Raw genomic sequence first — 21811 nt, forward strand, 5'->3', positions numbered from 1 at the left:
AGTATGTGAAGCTCGGGCTAATGCTCCAACCGCCTGCGCCTCTTGTCATTCCAAACGACAGCTGAACAGCTGAGTTTAGTATACGCCACAGTCCGGTGTACCTAAGACTGAGCATTTGGCTTCGGTTTATGCCTGCCGCCTGACCGAGTGGGCAGCCGGGATAATGCTCCGGTACAGTCGTCTCGACGGAAAAGACGAGCGAACTCCAGGCGAAATTGTTGCGTCGCCTGCGGGGCCGGCAACAGCACACCACGGCGCGCCCGGCTAACGACCGAACCAAGTTCCAGAATTGGTCGCGGTCATGGATCTGGTGTCTTATTATTAATCACTGCATGGTGCGCTGAAAGGGCGGAACCTACGTACATTCCGAGGGTCTGTAAAGCCAATTGAAGCGTCGCATTGGTGTTGCGCAGCCTCATTTCCAGCTGCTCGATCCCCGGCCGGTTGAACGGATAGCGCAACCTTTTGCCCAAAGCTTGGATATTTTCTCCCTCCGGACGGAGTCTGGTCTGGCCCAGCGAGCTGGGCCATCAGAGTTTGCAGGGCCTTGAACTCCTGGCTGCAAGAGTCGAGACAGCCATGCACCGCAGCTGTTGGCGCCTGGTGTTCCTGTTGGGGTTGGGGAAGTGACGCTTCGACGGCTTGCAGTGCCTTGTCGAGGCGGTCGGTCTGCTGTCTTGTGGAAGCGATGTCTTGCTCGCCGCATTTCAAGGCGTCGAGGTACGATGTGATGCCGCCGCAGACCTGTAAGCCCAGCGAAACCATGCCCGCCGTCAAGCCGGCGACGGAGAGCGGATCTGCCATTACCGGTACAAGAGGACGCAACCGGAGGTCTGTCGGCAATACGTTGGTAAATCTGCGTTCATGTATTGCTTGGGGAGTAGGTGGGTGCAAGGTCAGAGGAAAAAGGAGAAATCGAGTGAGCTGAAATGAGACGCGCATGGGAGCAGAGAGCCTGATACCGATGCCCCATCCTGCCTCGACATGAATGGGCAAGGGCTTAAGAGCCTTGCCGTCAGCCTGCATCAATCTGCCGATGGTAATGAACGTCTTGAGAGTGGCTGTGATGCCCTCAACTCCCAAAAGTGCCGAGGCGTGTTACACGGGATGAGACACTCACTCCAAGCTCACCCAGCTCACGAAAAACAGAGCCCCAATGGCGGACACGCCACAGCCATGAGCGCGAGAGTGCAATATCGGAATATACTCCTGATGATTCCGCGTGTCTCCTGTCCCGTTGACCCCTAAACACACAACTACATCAATCAGAAATTCGTAACTTCCATTTCTTTCACATTGCTTCCAATCCATTCCCGTTTTACTCAGCAACATCAAAGCCCCGGTTATGCCCCGATGTTTTCACATCTCCTGAGTGCAGAGTCGGAGCTCAAGGGGTTCGGGTAGAATAGGGGAGGGGTTAGGGTTATCCTAGTGTAAATCCACACCCGGCGATGCATTCGATTCCCCGTTAGGTACTTCCCCGCACCCCCCGTTTCAGTTCAAACATTCATTTGTCTTTCCCAGTCATTTTTCTACCGTGCATCCCAATGTGTGACATCTCCATCAGAGAATCCATCCGCTGGTTGCCAGACGAGGCCAGCGAGCCCACATCAACCATCGTCTTGACAACACCCAGCCGTCGGTTTGTCGATCTTCGTATTCTGAAATCTGACTCCTCGGCCAGTGCCAGTGGTGAGTCTGCGGGTTTCCTTGTCTCATCACTGCCCTCCGCGTCCCGATGAAGAAACAGGCACGCAATATGCTCATAGCCGTCCTGCCAGACCACGTCACACTCCCGCTATCCCGTTTGGATTGGGCCATCGCTGGCACCTCGTCATCATCCGTAATCCCGTCGAATGGAGAACCAGGGAAAGAGATTAGGCACGGCCAATGGGCTCACTGGATCGACTCACGGGCGGCAGATTGCGACGGCGTTGTGGATGAGGGCGACATGTTTGACGACCCCTCCGATGCCAGCCTGACCCTGGAAACGGGCCGGATGCTGAACCCGGCCACCGGCGTGGAGACGGATTATGAGGAGGTATGGCGGTCCGACCCAATCGAGACGGTGCCTGCACCTGGCGGTGGGGACGGGCAGGTTACTTGCCTCGCATTGCAGATGGAAAGCGTGACGGGGAGCGGCAGTGAGGGACCAGGAAAAAGAGTCAAACGGGGGCTTGTAGTCCGATTGGGGCAATACTGTCAGGCATTTGCCCGGGACGGTGACAACATCACCGTGGAAAGGCTGAAGTGGGATACCGCGCAGCAGTGGTGGGTGACACAGGTCCGGATTGGGGACCAAGAGCTGCCGATCGAGATTGCGACGCATCTCGCCCATGAGACTACACTTGATGACGAAGTGAGAGTGGGCGGTGCCATTTGGAAAGTGGTCGAGAGGGCCTAGGCGTAGGGAACCTGTAGCTTTTCCGTGTTTTGCGGCAGCCCTCAACCCCCGGCGAAACAACAAACGCTTTCTTCAAGTTTTACTGGCCAAGCTCGGTCCCGTGTCTGTGTGCTTTGGCCCGGCCTTGACTCGCGGTCATGAGGTTGTACACCTGCTCTCAAGTGCTGGCGAGGTGATGTGCTTTGGGGTCCAAGCTTCCTTCTTGGGCCTTTGATTCCATTCCCGGGCCTTTGATTCCATTCCCAACCATTCCCGACCCGACTCATCCAACGAACTCGACTCATCCAACGAACTCGACTCATCCAACGAACTCGACTCATCCAACGAACTCGACTCATCCAACGAACTCGACTCATCCAACGATACCCTTGATCACAAACAACTAAAGCAACTCCAAAGCTACCATCACCATGCTGACTCCGGCCCATGCCAAGCTGTGGTTCGACTTTTATCCCATGGGTAACACGCCCGCGGTGTGCCTTACCCAGGGACTTCCACCCGAGAAGAAGGCCAACATGCTGCTGCTCGGATGCGGCGACCCCGCAGCATCTTGTTCACCACGCACTGCGATGGTAGGCTACCCCTGGATAACACGGAATGTCGCAATGCTAATGAGAACCAGTTCCCCGCTCAATGGACATCACTTGCTGCGACGTTGAGACCACAATCCTAGGTTAGAAATCCTTTTTGGCTTGAACCGCTGTAGATCACCTCTAACAACATGCCACCAGCTCGAAACATCATCCTCTTCACCCTCATCCTCGACGACCCGGACGGTCAGAAAAGCAGCGACAACTGGAACATCTTTTACCATGCATTCCTCGACCAAGCCTGCCATGACCGGCTGCTAGGCCACGTCAAAAAAGCTACGCGCTTTGGCCTCCACGCTCGATGCCTGGCGTGCAGGTGAATACGGCAAGCTGATTCGGTTTTGTGACGAGGGCACCCTCCGCCGTGTCGCTGAAGCCTTGACTTTCTACATCTCCGCGGCGATGCCCGCAAGCGTGTGGGAGGCAGCGAGAACAGGTTCTCGACGATGGGCGTCCGATCTTCCTTGTCTGCTGGCACAATCACTATGGTGGACTTGGATCACCGTCACCACCACTTCTGGCGACACGGCAGCCTCCATCTGGATTCTAAGACTCTGTCGCAAACCACCTTCGCGAACCCCATGTTTGTGTCGGCAGACGCCACCGTCAAACTCCACCACAGTGCGGACCCCTTGTTTGGATGCCACCTGTCTGCGGCATATGTGCCCTTTGCGTCCGACGCCTCCTTTCCTCAGCGTCGCTCGGGGCAGGCAAAAGCGAAAGACGTCGTGGCAGCCGCCAAGGGGGAGTTCGCCAACTGGAGCAACACGTTCAGGAGGCGGGCACAGGACGACTTGACCCTCCGCTTCTTTTCCGGAGACGCATTGCTCTTCTGCTACACTCTTCAGCATCGATGTTACCGGTCCAGCTACGACCGCTTTCCATTACCGGAGTCGCCATGAGACGATGGAACCGCTCGCGCTTGTCCAGGATGACTATGGGGTCAACGGCAACGCCCCGGTTTCCTTCAACGTAATCGATACCTCCGATCTCCTGGATCGCCTCCGCGGGCTGAACCTCTTCGCTGCCACCTCGCCGCTTCTTGACGGTGATGCCTCATCCAGCCTTTACACAGATACCCTCATTCAACATGGCGCCAATTCCCCTCAAGAACACCTCGACAACCTCGTTGGGGGCCATCTCGCGACAGCCTCTTTGCTCGTAGGCCTGCTTCCTATCGAGTATTTGACAAATACCGCCTCTTCGTCTGGGGGCGATGGCCAATTACTTGGTGCCTTCGTGACCCCGTACTTTAAGCTGGAAAACAGCCACAATGAGCCGATGCACACGAGGATTACATGGAAGCGCCCGCCATTGAGTCAAGGGGCAGGATGGGACCCTCTGCACATCGATGCCGAAGAACTTGCGGCGCTCCTTTACAGGATTTATGTCGGCATGTTTCCGGTCGAGCAGGTGCACACCATGTTTGGTAAGGCCAGCTCTGAGTGGCTCGAGTACGCTTCAACCATCCGGAACACCCGCCCGGGCTTCTCAGCTTTAGTCGCGCTGGTCAAGGGGCGCGTCGTGACGGACTGGGACAGCGCCATGAAGAAACTATTCGCGCTCATCATGTCCGACCGTCGCTTGATAATTGGGAAGGAATCCTTGCCAGAAGTGTTCCTATACATGCATCTCCTGGGTCTTTATTCACTTGACCAGATGAAGAGCTTCGGCCACCGCCGTGCAACCGACCCAAGGCCCAGCCCCATTCTGGCAGGGTGGAAGAACATGCCGCCATCCGTTTGCATCACGCTGAAGGTGCCACGGTCGACACTTCGACCCTTGACAGACCCCCCCGCTCACATTGTAGGAACAACCCCCTTGCAAGTCACGATGTGGAGGTCTCAGGAAACCCTTTGCCTTTTGAGTACACCTTTGTGGCGTTGCAACTCGGATTCGGTACACTCCCCACCAACGGGTCGCGCTTCACCAACTCCTTCGCAGTCAACATCAAGGAAGACCTACAGGTCTGGCATGGGAATTCTCCCTTGTTTGTCACCTTCAGGGTTCCATCCGACATCATCCTCTTCGAGCCACAACCCACGGGTATCTACTTGGGCATCCAGGCCACTCCTACTACCGCCCCGCTCCTCTTTCAGCAACTCAAGAGCGTGGCGCGTGACATGAGCTTGTTCAAGACGACAATCGGAGACACTGGCAATGTGTACATCACCAGGGAACTTCCCAACCCTAGCAAAGGCGATGGGTGATCCCGGGTTTTGCAGAGGACACCTTCACCGCTCAGAGTTCAGAGCAACTCGGGCATCGCCACAACCACGACGGCCTGCACCGACCACTCAACCTCGAGGGTCACGTTTCTCTCCGTCCGCACCAACCTCCTCTCCGGCAACCTGCGCGCTGCCCTCACTAACGGTGCCACCGTCCAAACCACCCCGGCCTCTCCGTGCGTCTTCACCGTCACGGTTGGCACAACCCCCTTCACCGTCACCTTCCCGTTCCCGGTCCTCGCCGACACGGTCAAAACCCTCATCGCGCGCACTTCCAGCTACATCGAACTCCACGCCACCATCATGTCCGACCCTGCCGCCCATCCCTCCCCAACCTTTACCGCCCCGCTCTACTTTCCCCCATCCCCTATCACCACCAACCCCAACCCCAGCCCCCCCTCACCCTCATCTGCTACACCACCCCCTACACCACCCTCTCCACCCACCCCCGCCTCCTCCTCCTCCCCACCACCCCCACCATCAGCCCCATCATCAACCTCGACCTCCTCCGCTTCATGCACGTCCACACCGTCCAGCGCTTCACCCCGCGCGACGTCCGCCAGCGGCCCACCCCACCCGCATCCGACCATCTCCCGTCCACGCCGACCCGCGAGGCGCGCGCCCGCGTCTTGCTCAAGGTGACGCTCTGCGAGCTGCTCTTCCGGGCAACGGGCGTGCCGCTGGGGCCGGTGTCGGTGGTGGTGCCGGCGCAGGTGCGCGGGAGTCAGGGGGGTGGTGGTGGAGGGGGAGGAGGGGGGGGCGGGGAAGAGCGAGCGGCTCTTTGTGCTGCGCAATCGGGCGGCGCTGTCGCCGGCGGCGGGGGGCGATATCATGGTGTTTGTGTCGGCGGTGCGGTGGGATGTGGCGCGGGGTGGCGTGGTGCTGGATTGTGCGGTGCTGGTTGTGACGGAGCCCGTGTTCAGGCGGTTGGGCGGGTATGAGGGCCGGTTGGTGGGCGTGGCGTGCGGGGAAGGTGGTGCCGGTTGTGGTGGAGGTGGAGGAGATGAGGTTGTGGAGGGAGGTGCTGCCGGCATGGGTGGACCTCTGCCTGGAGGGGATGTGGGCGAATAGGGAGGGGTGTGAGTATTATCATGCGGCGGAGGGCGTGTGGAGGGCGCCGGTGTCGGTGGAGCCGGGGAAGGAGGTGGATTGTGGGTGTGGGAAGGGGGTGTTTCCGGATGATTGCGGGGCGGATGTGCACACGCGTGGGAGATGTTCAGGCCGCATTGTGTCCAGGCGGCCATCCCGGCGCTGTTTGCGAGCGTGCTGGCCGAGGATGTGATTCCTGACTTTGGGAAGACGGCGTCGGCGCGGGAGGAGCAAGAGAAAAAGGATAGTGTTTCCGTTTCTGCGTGTCGGAACTGCGGGACGGAAAGACAAAAGACGGCAACGATCTGAACAGCTGTGGCAAGTGCCTGGGCGTCAAGTACTGTGGCCGGCCATGCCAGCGGGCGGACTGGAAGCGCCATAAGCAAGAGTGCACTCCCAAGAAGTAGGACAGGATTGGATGGTGGATGTGTGATACATGTACGGAAGTCCCTACCAAAAGTCTTTGCTGACCGCTTTCCAAATCCTACTAGTTCTGCTTGGCAGAAAAAGGCCCATAACCACTAACAGTTTAATGGGCGGTGAGCAAAGACTTTTGGTAGGGACATCTGTAGTTATCAAGTATCTGAGAAGTGAACCACTGAGCTTCTAACAGCAAGATATTGAATCCAGCTTGACTCCTCCCGGCTCCCGCCAGAGCAGCAAGGCCTTGACCTCGAAATCTCTTGAAACCTCAAACGCGGAACAACAAAAAGAGCTGGCTTGAGCTAACCTCTTGCCCTCATGTCTTCCCGTTCGGGACAATGCTGAATTATGTACACCCACGAGACGAACAAGCGACTTTGTCTTGGTTAGTTGCTTGGCAGGGTCGGTTAGGGCTGATCCCGAAACCGATAATCTCACGTCAGCGTGCCGGATATGGCTTCCGTCAACGATTCGGGGCCGTTCTTCTCGAATCTCGACCCAAAGGACATTCGTTTCCTGACCCATGATAACCACGAGTGATACCATGCCGTGGTCCACCGTCACCCGGCTTCCCGGACGTTGTTCGCCATCGACGAGGTTCCCTGGCGTGGGAGCGCCTGGGCTGTTTGCTCGCGAAGCTTGAGTGGGTCGGGGAGGAGGGGACAGGGGGGCCGGGTTCGAGTTGCACAGCACTGGCGGCTAAGGACGGCTCCTGTGGCTGAATTTTGCCCAATTCTGTCTTCTGTTGAAAGTTCTCGGTGTTGCGTGAGAAGGGCTTCGATGCCTAGCGAAAATACCTCGATCCTGATCCCGATTTTCCCCAAACGTGGCAGTCGACCGAGATCGCGTCGCACAGCCGCGATCCCAACCACAGAGGAAGGTCGAGGGCGGTTAACTGGCAAATCACGACAGACGAGAGACCAAGCGGCACGTTTGCAAGGGGCCCCTGAATCCATGTGCCAAGGCTCAGCTGCATGCGAGCCCCGACGTCCAGTCCGAACTCAACCTAGCTGGAAAATGGGCGGGAGCCAAGCGCCCCAGACGCGGCCAGGGGTGCCCAGGCGAAGAAAAACGTTGTCAGGCTTCAGGGCTGCCTGGTAATGCGTGTCGTCCCATGAAAAGGCGGGAGCTGTCCCCAAAGGATGCCCAGTTCTCGGATCTTCCAGTCTTGTCACGTCGCCGTCCTTGCATGTAACCCCTGAGTGGCTACGAAGCATGGCATTCACTGACAGAGAGCGGACTATTCTCGGCCCCCTCACCACCGTCTTCACGCCTCCAGCACCATGCACCATCGCCGTTGGATGGTGCAAAACATGCGACGTCGCCTGGTGGGGTCAGACCTGCGGAGGGGGAGGGGAAGAGGACAACACGAGCTGCTGGCCGACAACCACCGAGGGGGTGCCCGAACCGACCAAGCTACCGTTGTACGGGTGGGGGTTCTACTCCCCTGGGTTGGAATGCCCGGCAGGATACACATCGGCCTGCTCGGCGGTCGAGGGCGTGACATCCCAATGGAAACATCAATTCCGAATGGAAGCCGAAGAGACGTTTGTCGGCTGCTGCCCGGAGGGCTTCAAATGTGATAACCTCCGAGGCCAGACGTGTCTCATGCGCGCCAAGTCCACCGAGCTACCGACGGTCTCCTGCGAGAACGGCGCCAGCAACAACTTTGGCTTCACGACGCTCCCCAACGCGGCGGTCACCACCATGAACCTGTACGCGCCCATGATCCAGCTCGCCTGGAAGGCTTCCGACCGGCCAGAAACATCCACCCTCAGCAGTAGCGCCACCACCTCCGCCCCGACAACCACCACCCTCAACCCAACATCCGCCGCCGACCCCAACGCCCCCACCATCTCCGAACCCGCCCTCTCCACAGGCGCCATCGTCGGCATCGCCATCGGCGCAGCCGCGCTGTTCCTCCTCACGCTCGCAGCCGCCATCTTCATCTGGCGGCGACGACGACGACACAGCCATCCAGGCGGCGTCGGCCCCGGCAACCCCCTCGGCAACGGCTCATACGCCCCCTCCTACTCAGCGCTACGAGCAGGATCGCCAGGCATGGAGGACACCAAGCACTACTACACGGGCGGGGTGATGGAGATGGCGCCGGGCCACGGGCGGGTGGAGGCGCCGACCGAGGGGCATATGCGGGTCGAGATGGGCGCGGATCGGCTCGTGTCGCCGGCGTCGCCGCTGGTGGAGGCGCCGGGGCAGGACCATGGAGGGGGTGGGCCGTACGCGGCGCATCCGCGGCAAGTGGTGATTCGGGGGGAGGGCGATATGTCGCCGCCGCCGGGGTATTTTCAGCCGCCGCTTGGGGCGGTGGAGATGCCTGTGGGGAGGTATCAGTAGGGGAGGGGGGTTTATTTTGTGGGGATGGGAGGGGGTTTGTGTTGGTGGTTTAAGCATGGCGTGGAGTAGGGGGATACGATGTGTTAGTGTTAAGGATAGAGGCGTCCAGGGGTTGTTTTTCAGTGTTTACCTTGTCCTATTATGTGTATTTCTTCAGCTTATTTTAGTTCTCTCTCACATCCCATGATAATAATACCCCATAATAATCTCATCACCGCATCCACTGACTGAACCGCGTGTGGTTTGATCCCAGGGGTTAATGTTTACATCCAGGAACCCTAACCCTGTGTTTGTGTCCATGATGGTTTGAGACCGGTGATAAATTGGCGCTTGCATGTTATAACTGCACTTTCTGATTGCCAAAATATATGGGGATGTGCTTAGAAAGTGTAGTGTAAATTCCCTAGAAATCGATTTGAGACAACGCAGGTTGTTAACATCCGGTGCGTGCCTGCTCGCCGGGAATGGAATTGTTGCAAATCCGATCCATTTTTTTGGTCGGATTTTGGTTGCAGGCGATGCGATCGGCAGCTCGGCACACAGCCTCAATCAGAATCAGGGTGAACTGTCCAACTTTGCAGATGTTTCATTTTCGGCATCAACTCAACTCATAGATTTGATCTTTTGGCTTTTCCCGCCCATCATTGTCTCTCCTTGCCCCATCAACCGTTCCAATTTATTTAACAGCACACTTGGAGCGAAGACCAACCGCAAGCCAAAGCGCACGCAGTCTTGTGGGCCCTGGCTCTCGGTCGCCGTCATTTGCCCCAGCCGCTCTCGTAGGGCTGGCAATCAACCCCTGTGCCAGCTTTCGTCATCGACGTGCCAACATTTTGACCACTTCTCTGGGATTCTGGCGGGCCCAGATACCACCGGTCTTGGATCGGATTTACACCCAAGGTCTTCACCATGTCTTGGGAGTTGACCCGTCGTCGCTGGCTTCGAACCCTTAATAGCAGATTTATTTATGGCCGAATCGTGAGTGTTCCTCTCTTCGCTTTCGTCCCGCCGCATGGGCCGGTCGCGTGCCGCTCCTCCAGGGGTTCCTGGCTTCAACTTCCATCCCAAGTTCCATCGCCTTCTGCCAACCCTCGCACCGTCATTCACTGCCGCAGCACTGCTAACGGAAATGCGTCAACTCTCAGCCGCTATTGCACGCCATCATCTTCTTCATCGAGATGGCCCTCTTCGCCCGGCTCACCAGCCGGTTCAACTCGTACTACGATGAGCGACCTCGTACGTCCAGTCCCCAACACTGCCGGCCGCCTAGACGCCGACCTCTACAACCCAAAGACATACTGACGATGCATAAACTTCAGTGCTCACCATGATGGTCACCAACTCCATTCTCGGAGGTGTCGCCGACACCGTTGCGCAGACCATCACGTCGATCCGGGAGCGTGCGGTGCGCAAACACCCGAACGGCCGCCTCAACCCCCGCGACGATGCCCTTGCCATTGAGATTCACGAGCTCGACCGCAAAAACCCCTTCAGCAACCGGGAGCTAATCCCCGAGTCGAAGATCCTACCGCCGCCCTTCGACTTCGAACGCCTGACCCGCTTCATGGCCTACGGCTTCTGCATGGCGCCGATCCAGTTCCGCTGGTTCAAGTTCCTCGAGGGTGCCTTTCCCATCACCAAGATGGCCGCTTTCATGCCGGCCATGAAGCGAGTGGCGTTCGACCAGCTCATCTTTGCGCCGTTCGGCGTCGCCGCCTTCTTCACGGCCATGACCATTGCCGAGGGCGGCGGGAAGAGGGCCGTGTACCAGAAGATGCGGGACATGTATGTGCCGACGCTCAAGGCAAACTACGCCCTCTGGCCTGCCGTGCAAGTCATCAACTTCCGGCTTATGCCGGTCCAGTTCCAACTGGTGAGTTCGTCCTGGAATAAAACCGGTTTTGTTCCTGGGCTTCCGCTGACGACAAGCCGTGTTCTAGCCCTTCGTATCGACGGTTGGCATTGCTTGGACCGCATATCTCTCCCTTTCCAATGCGGCTGAGAACGCGCAGGAGAATCGCGTCCCTGAACGATCCGACATTCGGTTGCCATAAGCCTCGACTAAGGAAAAATACAATTTGTGGCTATCATACGATGGTGAGGGTTGATACGATAACGGGGTAGCGTTGAACATTCGACTTGCACTATTCAGCGCCACGGCGGGTGCAGTCCTGTTTATCTATTCTTTCATTTTATTCCCACGACTTTCTTTGGGTTTAGAAATTGCAACGAACTGGGGCTCGGGTTGCGCGCCAGTTACCTACCACGGCGAATGGAGTTGGGCAGGTCCTCGTTTGTTTCGTCATTCTCTAAGGATTCTCTGTAACAATATATGAAAAAAAAACTATCTCGGACTGTGACATGTCGAGTTTGCGTCCGGTTCTCCAGTTCCCAGTACTCACCAAGCGTCTTGTGCAGTGAGAGAGACCTTCCTCCGGTGACCTAGCAGGAGTGTGCCCCAAGTCATGGGTAGGGTCTCCCAATCCCACGGCATGGTTTGAAGTCTGCGACTGCGGTCGTGTCCTGAAATTAGCGTGTTGTGACATTCATCCAAGCTCGGTTCTCCTTTTTGCTGAGACGAAACCTGGATAGCCGAAAATCGGAGCTGAGCTGCTTCCCAGAACTGGTATTTGCCAAGCCCACTTCGATGGTTAGAGCTTCCGGGAGCGAATCCGATAACCATTGAGGACTGGTAAGCATGGAGGCAATCATTGCTTGTATCTCCTGCCTATGGGGAAAGAGATAGCAACACATTCCCAATTCTTTGGTCCCAAATTACCGAACCGTTCGTGTCATCATCATCGAGAGCAAGCTCCGGGATCAGCCAACCATCGTCCGACGTCACTGCTTCACAGCGACCCCACCACCTTTTATTACCCCTCTACCCCTCCATTCCGACAGGGTCGGCTCAGCTTCGCTTGATGCTGCGTCTTTTTACCTGCCATCAGACCGGAAAAATACGATAAGCTTGTCTCCAATCCCCAATTGTCACCCAAGAGCTTCTTATTGTCGCCAATTGCTGCAAATCTACCAAGATGTCTCTGGCCAACAAGCTCTCCATCGAGGATGTCGACCTCAAGGGCAAGCGCGTCCTGATCCGCGTACGTTCCGATAGCCCCCACGATATTTCTGTTTCGCGAGGCCATGCCTCAAGCTAATAGTAGCTCCATCACAGGTCGACTTCAACGTCCCCCTCGACGCCGACAAGAAGGTCACCAACCCCCAGCGCATCGCCGGTGCCATCCCCACCATCAAGTACGCCGTCGACAATGGCGCCAAGGCTGTTGTCCTCATGTCCCACCTCGGCCGCCCTGACGGCAAGGCCAACCCCAAGTACTCGCTGAAGCCTGTCGTGCCCGAGCTCGAGAAGCTGCTGGGCAAGAGCGTGACCATCGCCCCTGACTGCGTCGGCGCCGAGGTCGAGGACATTGTCAACAAGGCCGACAACGGCGACGTGGTGCTGCTTGAGAACTTGCGCTTCCACATCGAGGAGGAGGGCAAGGGCACCGATGCCGAGGGTAACAAGATCAAGGCAGACAAGGCCAAGGTGGAGGAGTTCCGCAAGGGGCTGACCAAGCTTGGTGACATTTACATCAGTACGTTCCCACTTGTTCGTCACAACCAGCACCTAGACCTTTGTTACTGACAACTCACAGACGATGCTTTCGGCACCGCCCACCGCGCCCACTCCTCCATGGTCGGCGTGGACCTCCCCCAAAAGGCGGCCGGCTTCCTCATGAAGAAGGAACTCGACTACTTCGCCAAGGCGCTGGAGTCGCCCAAGCGGCCCTTCCTCGCGATCCTGGGCGGCGCCAAGGTGTCGGACAAGATCCAGCTGATCGACAACCTGTTGGACAAGGTCAACACGCTCGTCATCTGCGGCGGCATGGCCTTCACCTTCAAGAAGACGCTCGACAACATGTCGATCGGCACGTCGCTCTTCGACGAGGCCGGCTCCAAGACGGTCGGCGACCTCAAGGCGAAGGCCGCGAAGAACGGCGTCAAGCTCGTCCTCCCAGTCGACTACATCACGGCCGACAAGTTCGCCCCGGACGCCAAAACCGGCACCGCCACCGACGCCTCGGGCATCCCCGACGGCTGGATGGGCCTCGACTGCGGCGAGGAGTCAGTCAAGCTGTACAAGGCCGCCATCGACGAGGCCCAGACCATCCTCTGGAACGGCCCCGCCGGCGTGTTCGAGTTCGACAAGTTCGCCAACGGCACCAAGGCCACCCTGGATGCGGCCGTCGCGGCGGCCGAGGGCGGCAAGATCGTCATCATTGGCGGTGGTGACACCGCCACCGTGGCGGCCAAGTATGGTGTGGAGAAGAAGCTCAGCCATGTGTCGACTGGCGGCGGCGCCAGCTTGGAGCTGCTCGAGGGCAAGGAGCTGCCGGGTGTTGTCGCGCTGAGCGAGCGGAAGTAGGTTACTGTCACGTTTTGGGCAGGAAGTTGCGCGGCCATAGTAACAGAATTAGGCGGGCGATGCTATGAATATCAGCTTTGTTTGTGATGGGCCGTTAGTGGCAAACATTTGGAGCAATTATCATGATATCCGAATAATGAACCCGGGCCTCTTGCTTGAATGGGAGAGCTTCCATTGTTGCAACCGCTCCATGCTTGGGCTGATGCCAGTGGTCCTATCTTCGCCGTCTTGTCTTGGGAGTCACGGTCGGTTAATACTCCCCGATCACACGGCTGTAACTATAACCATGCACGAGCTGCCGTGTGACGACGGACCGGTTGAGAATACAATGTGAAGTGCTACCATGTTCCCATGTACGTATTCCTCCCTCGCAAACTACCGGAATCACCGCTTCTTGGACGCCTCCACCTTCCTCAGCTCCTCCCTGTACGAGCCGTTAGCACATGCATCATGATACGAGGGAATAGGAGAAGCCAAAACATAAACGTACTTGAGCTGCGCCGAAAAGTCATCGGTCGTGTCGTCGTCGTCCCACGACTCTTCCCACAGGCGCTGCGGCGCGCCGCCACCGCTCGCAGCCTCTGTGTCCTCCTGCTCCCAGTCTATTTTTCATCATCGTCAGCATCTGTTGGCACGGGCTCTCGGCCCAGCCCAACCCCCAGCCTGTTGTTGTTTTCACGCACCATCAACGGGGAAGTCCTCAAATTCGTCGTCTTCCTCCAGCGGGGCCGGCTTCTGCTCCGCGGCCGGCTGCTGCTCGGCCTGGGTCGCGGACGCGGCCTTGTCGTCCTTCTTGGTGGTGTTTTGCGAGGACGTCATTGTGGATGGGGTTCGGAGTTCTTCGGTTCGGTGGTGACGTGGTAGTGGCTGTCAAAAAGGCGGGAGGCTCAAGACCTGGCCAAGCAAGCGCAGGGAATGTCGTGGAAGGTGGCGTCGGATTGGTCAGGAGTTGAAGGTTGGGTGGTCAGCTTTGTGCGGTATCCGCGGTTGGGAAGAACGGGGGTTCAATGTTATTGATGTCTTGAAGGTAAGTCGGTAGGGGTTGCGCGATGGTGTTGATGGCGGTTTGACGGGGTTTGGTTCGCTCCAGGTTGACAAGGCGGGACGCAACTCGCACCTTCCGCAGTGCTCGCACAGCTCCGGCTGGTGGGGCAGCAGCGATCACGGTTGGGTGCACGGCCCTTCCATCTGCGGCTGCTTACCACATCCCCGATCCCAGCCAGGTGGGGTGGGCACAACTTTTTAATGTTTGGCCAGTCTCATACTAACTACCTGAGTTACAAACCGAGAGCTACTTTTGAACGTCATGCAGAACGGTCCCAAAGGAGATAAGCCAGAAAAGGAGGATGTACAGGCTTCATGAGACCAGGATCCATTTTAGGATATGTATTAGTAGATTGCATGATAGTTGCCCTTTCGGGTTAGGCCCGCCGGGCGGAATGAATTGTGTGTGTGTGTGTGTGTGTGCAGAACGGTCCCGCCGTGCCCACCGCATAGATAGAGCCTCTTCTGCGTCTCATTGATACACAGCATTTGGCTCAGCCGAGTCTCAACTCTTGATTCTTTGGCGCACGGAATGGCCTTTTCAAGCGCAACGCCTGCTACAATACCAACCATTCAACGCGTTGTTAGGAGAGAGTTCTCTTGATTATCTCTACGTGGGACGACAGAGTATGAGGATCACAACTCGGGACTCGGGACCGAGTACGGGCCGAATTTAATCGGTCTTGTATGTTCAGCCTCTCACGCCTAGACCGACCGTAACAATTTACCCAAGGCACATACATGCAACAGTCATTGGATGCCATTCATGAAGTCTTTTCGGATGGGGTGCCGATCAATGCCCCCAATCCCCCATTTGCGACCCATTCCCTAAACAAAACCTCGATAAAGTTTCGCATTTTTCACAGCCGCGACACTACTGTTCTAACCCAGGGTTCAGGCGCCCTTCAAGGTTCGAAGACTGTTACCAGTATTTGAGTTGCCTTCAAATTGGATGGCAGCTACCGGGTATTCGTCGTTCGAACCGCAAGCGTATTAAAGATGACATTTGTCAGGGCATTTGTTGTATTAGAACCCCGGAGAGGGGTAGGCCATACTGCACTGACTGTGTGCCATTGTCAAGCAAATGTTCAAGCCGTGCCGCCAAATGCATGGTACCTTTGTGTCTCACTCAACAAGCTACTGCGGCACGTCCGCTAATGACACCACCTGTCCACTGATATCGCCGTCCAAGCTCTCAAGAACCAGTACAACCCCGGTGGTATCGCCGCCGGCTACGACTTCTACTCGATCGCTGGCACAAGGGTTACGTACGTCTGCAATATCGGCTCGGCCTCGTGGACGTGCACCGTCAATGATCTCACCAACGACCATGCGCACACCACGCAGGTTTGCGGCTGGCACAAGTCTGGCTGACGCGTGCGGTGGCTTGCGAGCAATAGGGGCGCGCAGATTAGCTATGAAGCCAACTTTGCCAAGTTCTGTGGTCGTGGACCCTAGGAGCTGAGCCGCCTGAGCATCTCAATGCTGGATATCGGGGAGGTAGTATGGGGCGTGTCTAAAGGTCTAGCTTGTCGGCCAGTGGCTTTCTGTCATGTTTTTTGCCCGTTTCGTTTCTCTATCGGCCGCCTTATTCAGAATGTTTTCTCTTCGGCTGGTCTCGCAGCTTCGCTCTCTACGGTCTCCCATTCTCCTTGTCTTGTTGAGCACATACCGACATGCGGTATGGTTTTGGTCCCCGACCGGGTGGTGCTCTCAGTGCGGAGGCCATGTTACTGATCGATACAGCCCAACGGCGATATATACAAAAAAAAAAAAAAAAAAAAAGAAAAGACAATGTTTTTGCGGCCAAACCATGTGACATATGAACTCGGCTCGGTGATTGTCGAGGCTTCCGAAGCATACGTTTGTTTTTGAGTGCAATGCCAGGTCTTGAGACTTGGCCCCAACGATGCGCTGTGTGGGGCAAGCGTCAGCGGCGTCTTGCCCTCATTGTCGAGACGCCCGAAAATGGCGGCACTGCCCGCCCTGCCAAATTCGGCGGCTCGAACAGTAGGCAAGTTCTGTCGGTACTTAATCTGTAAAAAATAGCTATCTTAACTGCCAACGCAAGTCCTCTCCTTTGCTAGAACCCGAGACACGTTTATACGTGGGTTGCAATACTCTCAAAACCACTTTTCTTACCGCTCAAGCGGTGTCAGGTCTTCCAGAAATGGCAACGCGCACAAGCCTTCGGACTTTCCAAGATGCACGCGCCTGCCAAGAAAGAATTGGAAAGCTTGGTTGATGTCACTTCCTCCACATTCATTTCTTTCATGCACTCGAGGAATTGGCGAGCGAGCCAATAAGCACTCCGGCTGCAAGGGAAGACAAAGCCGTTAAATGCATTTCCGTCATCTCCATCGTAACCGGTAAGCGGGGCATTGGCCCGACTGGATCTCCAGCTTCACATTCATGGTGGGGTTGCTCGTGTCGTCGTCAGCTTTCGCTCGCAGGATTGAGGCGCGTTGGGACAAGGGTAGGGCTGTTGCGAGGACCGAAGCCAGCCTCCAACAACAGGGTTGCTCGAGTTGTTCTAGCCTCTGGCAACCAACCCGGTGAAGCCGGCTGCATTTAGCGATATTTATTGCCTCCGAGCCTCCGTCGCTGGGGTCATCCGATCCTTCCTTGTCTCCATTCATCCTCTTCATGCCTCTCAAAACCACTATCCACTCCCCGCTTGCCCTTCCTCGCCACCCTCCTTGACCCGACCCGACATCTTGCCTGGCCAAACAAACACCGACCCGAAGGCACGATGTCGGCTCTCCGCTCGTGGTTTCGCGGCCCGTCCGCTCCGGCGAGTTCCAAACCCTCGTCGAAGGGCACGACGCCCGGCCCGAGCCCGACCGATAGCACATCGACACTCGCCGGCAAAGCGAAGCCCGCGATCTCCCCCGCGGAGCAAGAGGCTCGCGACATGGAAGATGCGATAACCGCCGCCGGCCTGATCATGAACGACGACATCGACGGCGCGGAAGCGCTGCTGCGTTTGCGCGAGGACGCTTCCACCTTTCACCAACTGGGGCTGGGCGTTACCAGCTTCATGAGGAGTATCCTCGGGTTCGAGAAAGAAATTATGACCGAGGCGGCAAACCGGCTGAACGAGACGGAGAATAGGGCATGGAATGACATCAAGAAGGCACAGAAAGAGGCGGAGAAGGCGGGCAATGCGTCTGCCGGTAGCACGGGGTACTGGTACTCCAAGCCAGCGGCAGTCGAGCCAAATGCCGCGGGAAATGGAGGCCGGAGCAAAATATACCCTCCAGGGTCCGAGTTTGCCCTTGTTAATGCCGAGGCGCAGCTCATGAACGCTGTGGTGGGCGTGATGCACGAGAGCTTGACCGAGGCCATCAAGGGCTTTTACAAGCTGCGCAAAGCGTATGTTACGTTGGATGGCATCATGGAAGCCGAGGCTCGTTACTTGACCTCCATAGGGCAGGGTGAGGTGAAGAGGGCGGCTTCGACGAAAGCGGCTTCAGTGAAGAGAGCCAGCTTTTCGGAAGACCCCATGCCCGGGACTTTTGACGAATCGGAGTTCTCCTATCTCGACGACGAGACACAAACGCCAGTAGTTAAGGAGAGCGGCAATCAATCACCCGTAGAAACGGCGAAGGGCAGGGCGCAGACTGCTGGTGAGCCGATTGCGGTCAACCAAGATACGACGGTCCTTGACGAGAAGTTGAGCCGGGTTGCGATCAGCAAGGACTCTCAGCCCACCGATCAGCCGCGTCCGGCTCCCAAAGAGCGCCCCGGAGACGGGACACAAACCCTCGGCAGCTTCACGCTAGAGCTGCTAAACACATCCGGCCCCGACAAGGCTCTGTTCAACTCCACCGTTGATGTTTTCGTTCACAGTGGCGCCAGCATGTGCTTCGGCATCCTCCTGCTTCTCCTTTCCATGGTACCGCCGGCCTTCTCGCGCCTCTTATACGTCATTGGCTTCAAGGGCGACCGCGATAGGGGCTTGAAGCTGCTCTGGCAGGCCACCAAGTTCCCCAACATCAACGGGGCGATGGCGGCCCTCGTACTCCTCAACTACTACAACACCTTCCTCGGCATGGCCGACATCCTCCCACCCGAGCACGGCCCCGACAGCCCCACGTCCCCGGGCTTTACCGACAACAACAGCAACAAAAACGAGGTCGAAACCGTCGGCTACCCCAAAGAAAAGTGCACGGCGCTCCTCGCGACGATGCGCGAGCGGTACCCGGACTCACGGCTGTGGCGGCTGGAGGAGGCGCGGGTGCTGGCCAACTCGCGGCGGCTGGACGAGGCGATCGCGCGGCTCGAGGCCAACACGGACAGCAAGATGCGGCAGATCACGGCGCTCAACAACTTCGAGCTGAGCATGAGCTCCATGTACGCGCTGGACTGGCCCGCCATGCGCGACAATTTCCTGCGCTGCGTCGAGCTCAACAGCTGGAGCCACGCGCTGTACTATTTCATTGCGGGCTGTGCTGAGATTGAGATGTACCGTGATGCTTTCCACGCGGCTGCGGCGTTGGGTGATCATGACAAGGAGAAGGGCGTTCTCCTGACCGAGGCGCAGAAGCATAAGAAGGCCGCCGAGGAATACCTGCGCAAGGCGCCCACCGTGGCGGGCAAGAAGCGGTTCATGGCGCGGCAGCTGCCGTTCGAGGTGTTTGTGAGCCGCAAACTGCAGAAGTGGGAGGAGCGCGCGAAGGCAGTCGGGGTGGATCTTGCCGATGCTGTGGCCGTCAGTCCAGCGGTGGAGATGATTTATCTCTGGAACGGCAGCAAGCGGATGGGGACCAAGTACCTGGAAAAGGCGTGGACCCTCTTGGTGTGGGAGCGGTGCACAGCGCCGGCTGAGAAGCTTGCCAAAATCATGGAGGAGAAGGACGAGGTTGCCATTGCGCTGCTGACGGAGTCGGCGCTGTTGCGGCAGTTGGGCAGGGGTGCCGAGGCGAAAGCCTTGGTCGAGCCTCTGCTGGCGATGGACAGGTATGATCCTGAAACCCGGGCTATTTTTCTGCTCTTGAATGCTAATTAATGGAATCGCAGAACCGTCTTCAAAGGTCCCACGAGGGATGATTACTGCCGGGCTGCCGCCGACTACGAAATGGCCGCGGTGGCATGGATGGAGGTGTGGGACCTCAATTCATGGCCCAAGGGCACCGCAGAAGAGGTCCAGGCGTTCCAACGCCAGAAAGTGGATGAGTGCCGGGAGTACCTGGATAAGGTTTCCAAATCGGAGGGGTTTGTACTGGATGCCCGGTTCGGGATGAGAGTCAAGGCCGGTATGGAGACGGTCGAGTGGTTGCGGGCGAAGAAGGGGTGGGCGTAAGGCTGTCTTCCGGCTTCCTTTTGGGCGTCTTAAATACACGGCGTGCTGAGATTTAGGATACAATTGGAGAGAAAGGTTTTGGCGGGAATAGACGGGCCATCATATCTTGCTCATAAAAGATCCAACTGGACACAATGTCTGGGTATAGGGGTCATAAATTCACTAACACATCATCGCATCAACCTGACCATAACACAATCCACATCCAAATACATTCCCCATCCATCACAACCCTAAATCACTCCCCCCTCTTCCCCTTCCGCCTCCCGCTCCCCTTCCTCCACCCCTCCACCCCATCCCTTACCGCATCCCCCACCTCCCCAGCCTTCCTCGCCCCCCGTTCCTGCACCCTGTGCTTCTCCGCCTCGTCCCTCAAATCCGCCATCACACCCCCCCCCAAACTCGTCCCATGCACCCAATCCAACACCCCCCACCCCCCAAAATTCCCCACCCTCCCGGAACCAGACCTCCCCCCCGCCCCCCGAAAATGCACCGCCGCCCGCCGCGCCATGCCCCCCAGCAAAATCCCCGGCACCACCGAGTACCCGGACAGCGTGAGCGTCTCCTCCAGCGTGGCCAGCCCCGCGAACAGCAGGAAGGTCAGCAAGTGGAGATTGTGGGCGTGCAGGGCCAGCGCGGGCAGGTACAAAGGCAGGAAGCGGTGCAGCAGGTAGGGGAGCGGGTGGTCGGTTTTGAGGGCCAGAGCGAAGGGCGGGGCGGCGCGGGAATGGGCGTGCTGCGTGTGGAGGCTGGTGAGGGTGCGGGTTGGGGCGGGGGGTTTGGTTCTTTTGGTGGGTTTGAGTTTGGGGGGGTGGCCGTGCAGGACGTAGCGGTGGGTGTAGTAGGTGAGGATCTCGCGGCCGGTGAAGAGGAGAGCGATGTGTTTGATCATTTGCCAGGGGAGGGGGAGGGTGGTTGCGGTGCGGAAGACGGGGGTCTTGAGGAGGGTTGCGAGGCCGAGAGAGATGCCCGCCTCGGCTGCGGTTTCGAGAGCGAGGTTGAGCAGGGCCAGGCCCGTGAGTCGGGCAAGGGATTTTGCATCGCGCGGCGGGAGGGCGGATGTCCCATTACACTTGATGTTCTCTGCTAACGACGGCAGAAGGGTGTCAAATGCGAGGAAGAGGAGAGAGGGCAGGAGCCAAAAAGCTATGCGCAGTGCTGTAATGCCCAGAATCTCGATTTGAAGCGGAGAGTGGGTGAGCACTAGTGTCGACCAGGTCATGTAGAAGAAGAGGAGGTTGAGCGAGGTAGACCATGATGTGAGCGAGGCCGAGAAAAAGTAGGATGCAACGGGGAGAGATAAGAGGATGTCCATGGTGTTGTCGTTGTTAGCATCGGGTTGTCGATAACTTCTTCGCTTCTGGTTTTCTTGGCGGCGTTCGGTGAGTCGGGTTAGAGACTCTGAGGGAGGACACGCGAGCTGGACTTAGGAAGTTCGGATCTCCAAAGCATACCGCCTCAGCAAAGAGCGTCATGGGGTAAACTTGTTCTGCTATGTTTTATCTATCGTTCTGTTGTGCCCAACTTGTTCTTGATCCGCCGCTCCAGCGTCGACAGTCCACAATATCCCAGTTGTGAAAAGATGGAATATGACGTCAGTCAAGCTTCAGGAGAACTTGGCTTTTTAAAGGCGGTCTGCACCGGCAATAACCCTTCGCACTGCGGGAGGATAAATTGATAAATTGGCAAATAAGACTGGAGGAGCATCAATTAAGGTTGTGATTGGCGCTTCTTGATTTCAGCTGAGAGCAACTCTCGGCCAAGCATACGCATTCGGTGTGGTTTTGAGCCCTCGTTCCCTGCGTTCCCTCTCCTTGGGTCGAATGGAAGAATAATAAGACGGCTCCTTTGCCCGCTGGTTCGTGGAACCCCCACCCTGGGAAAGGCAAGGGAGGGGACCCGGCCCACTGATCCAAACTTCCGGATGACGGGTCAGGAAATTGCATT

At 57.4% G+C, this 21811-nt stretch overlaps 9 protein-coding genes across 9 annotated transcripts; 7 read left to right on the forward strand and 2 right to left on the reverse strand.

Annotated features, from left to right (window-relative positions):
- Nucleotides 1-688: 688 nt before the first annotated feature.
- Nucleotides 689-2404, forward strand: CHGG_04077 (uncharacterized protein; the record flags this gene model as incomplete). The annotated part of the gene is made up of 3 exons (XM_001223290.1): nt 689-831; nt 1568-1692; nt 1770-2404. 3 exons carry the CDS (start codon nt 689-691, stop codon nt 2402-2404), a joined length of 903 nt encoding a protein of 300 aa, XP_001223291.1.
- A 1171-nt stretch (nt 2405-3575) lies between these two features.
- CHGG_04078 (uncharacterized protein) lies at nt 3576-6163 on the forward strand (the record flags this gene model as incomplete). The annotated part of the gene is made up of 5 exons (XM_001223291.1): nt 3576-3763; nt 3843-4573; nt 4654-5158; nt 5240-5471; nt 5615-6163. 5 exons carry the CDS (start codon nt 3576-3578, stop codon nt 6161-6163), a joined length of 2205 nt encoding a protein of 734 aa, XP_001223292.1.
- Nucleotides 6164-7949: 1786 nt separating this feature from the next.
- CHGG_04079 (uncharacterized protein) lies at nt 7950-9089 on the forward strand (the record flags this gene model as incomplete). The annotated part of the gene is made up of 1 exon (XM_001223292.1): nt 7950-9089. One exon carries the CDS (start codon nt 7950-7952, stop codon nt 9087-9089), a length of 1140 nt encoding a protein of 379 aa, XP_001223293.1.
- Nucleotides 9090-9998: 909 nt separating this feature from the next.
- Nucleotides 9999-11143, forward strand: CHGG_04080 (uncharacterized protein; the record flags this gene model as incomplete). Its single annotated transcript, XM_001223293.1, has 4 exons — nt 9999-10067; nt 10235-10325; nt 10409-10962; nt 11030-11143. The coding sequence occupies 4 exons, from the start codon at nt 9999-10001 to the stop codon at nt 11141-11143; spliced, it is 828 nt and encodes a 275-aa protein (XP_001223294.1).
- A 411-nt stretch (nt 11144-11554) lies between these two features.
- On the forward strand, nt 11555-15607 carry CHGG_04081 (phosphoglycerate kinase; the record flags this gene model as incomplete). Its single annotated transcript, XM_001223294.1, has 4 exons — nt 11555-11558; nt 12254-12685; nt 12746-13491; nt 15590-15607. The coding sequence occupies 4 exons, from the start codon at nt 11555-11557 to the stop codon at nt 15605-15607; spliced, it is 1200 nt and encodes a 399-aa protein (XP_001223295.1).
- CHGG_04082 (uncharacterized protein) lies at nt 13900-14334 on the reverse strand (the record flags this gene model as incomplete). The annotated part of the gene is made up of 3 exons (XM_001223295.1): nt 13900-13939; nt 14006-14117; nt 14199-14334. The coding sequence occupies 3 exons, from the start codon at nt 14332-14334 to the stop codon at nt 13900-13902; spliced, it is 288 nt and encodes a 95-aa protein (XP_001223296.1).
- Nucleotides 15608-15664: 57 nt separating the features above from the next.
- CHGG_04083 (uncharacterized protein) lies at nt 15665-15933 on the forward strand (the record flags this gene model as incomplete). The annotated part of the gene is made up of 2 exons (XM_001223296.1): nt 15665-15671; nt 15752-15933. 2 exons carry the CDS (start codon nt 15665-15667, stop codon nt 15931-15933), a joined length of 189 nt encoding a protein of 62 aa, XP_001223297.1.
- Nucleotides 15934-17311: 1378 nt separating this feature from the next.
- Nucleotides 17312-19864, forward strand: CHGG_04084 (uncharacterized protein; the record flags this gene model as incomplete). The annotated part of the gene is made up of 2 exons (XM_001223297.1): nt 17312-19521; nt 19582-19864. The coding sequence occupies 2 exons, from the start codon at nt 17312-17314 to the stop codon at nt 19862-19864; spliced, it is 2493 nt and encodes an 830-aa protein (XP_001223298.1).
- Nucleotides 19865-20102: 238 nt separating this feature from the next.
- CHGG_04085 (uncharacterized protein) lies at nt 20103-21179 on the reverse strand (the record flags this gene model as incomplete). Its single annotated transcript, XM_001223298.1, has 1 exon — nt 20103-21179. The coding sequence occupies one exon, from the start codon at nt 21177-21179 to the stop codon at nt 20103-20105; it is 1077 nt and encodes a 358-aa protein (XP_001223299.1).
- Nucleotides 21180-21811: the final 632 nt, after the last annotated feature.

This window comes from Chaetomium globosum, genomic scaffold (assembly GCF_000143365.1).
Source record: "Chaetomium globosum CBS 148.51 scaffold_4 genomic scaffold, whole genome shotgun sequence".
NCBI lineage: Eukaryota > Fungi > Ascomycota > Sordariomycetes > Sordariales > Chaetomiaceae > Chaetomium > Chaetomium globosum.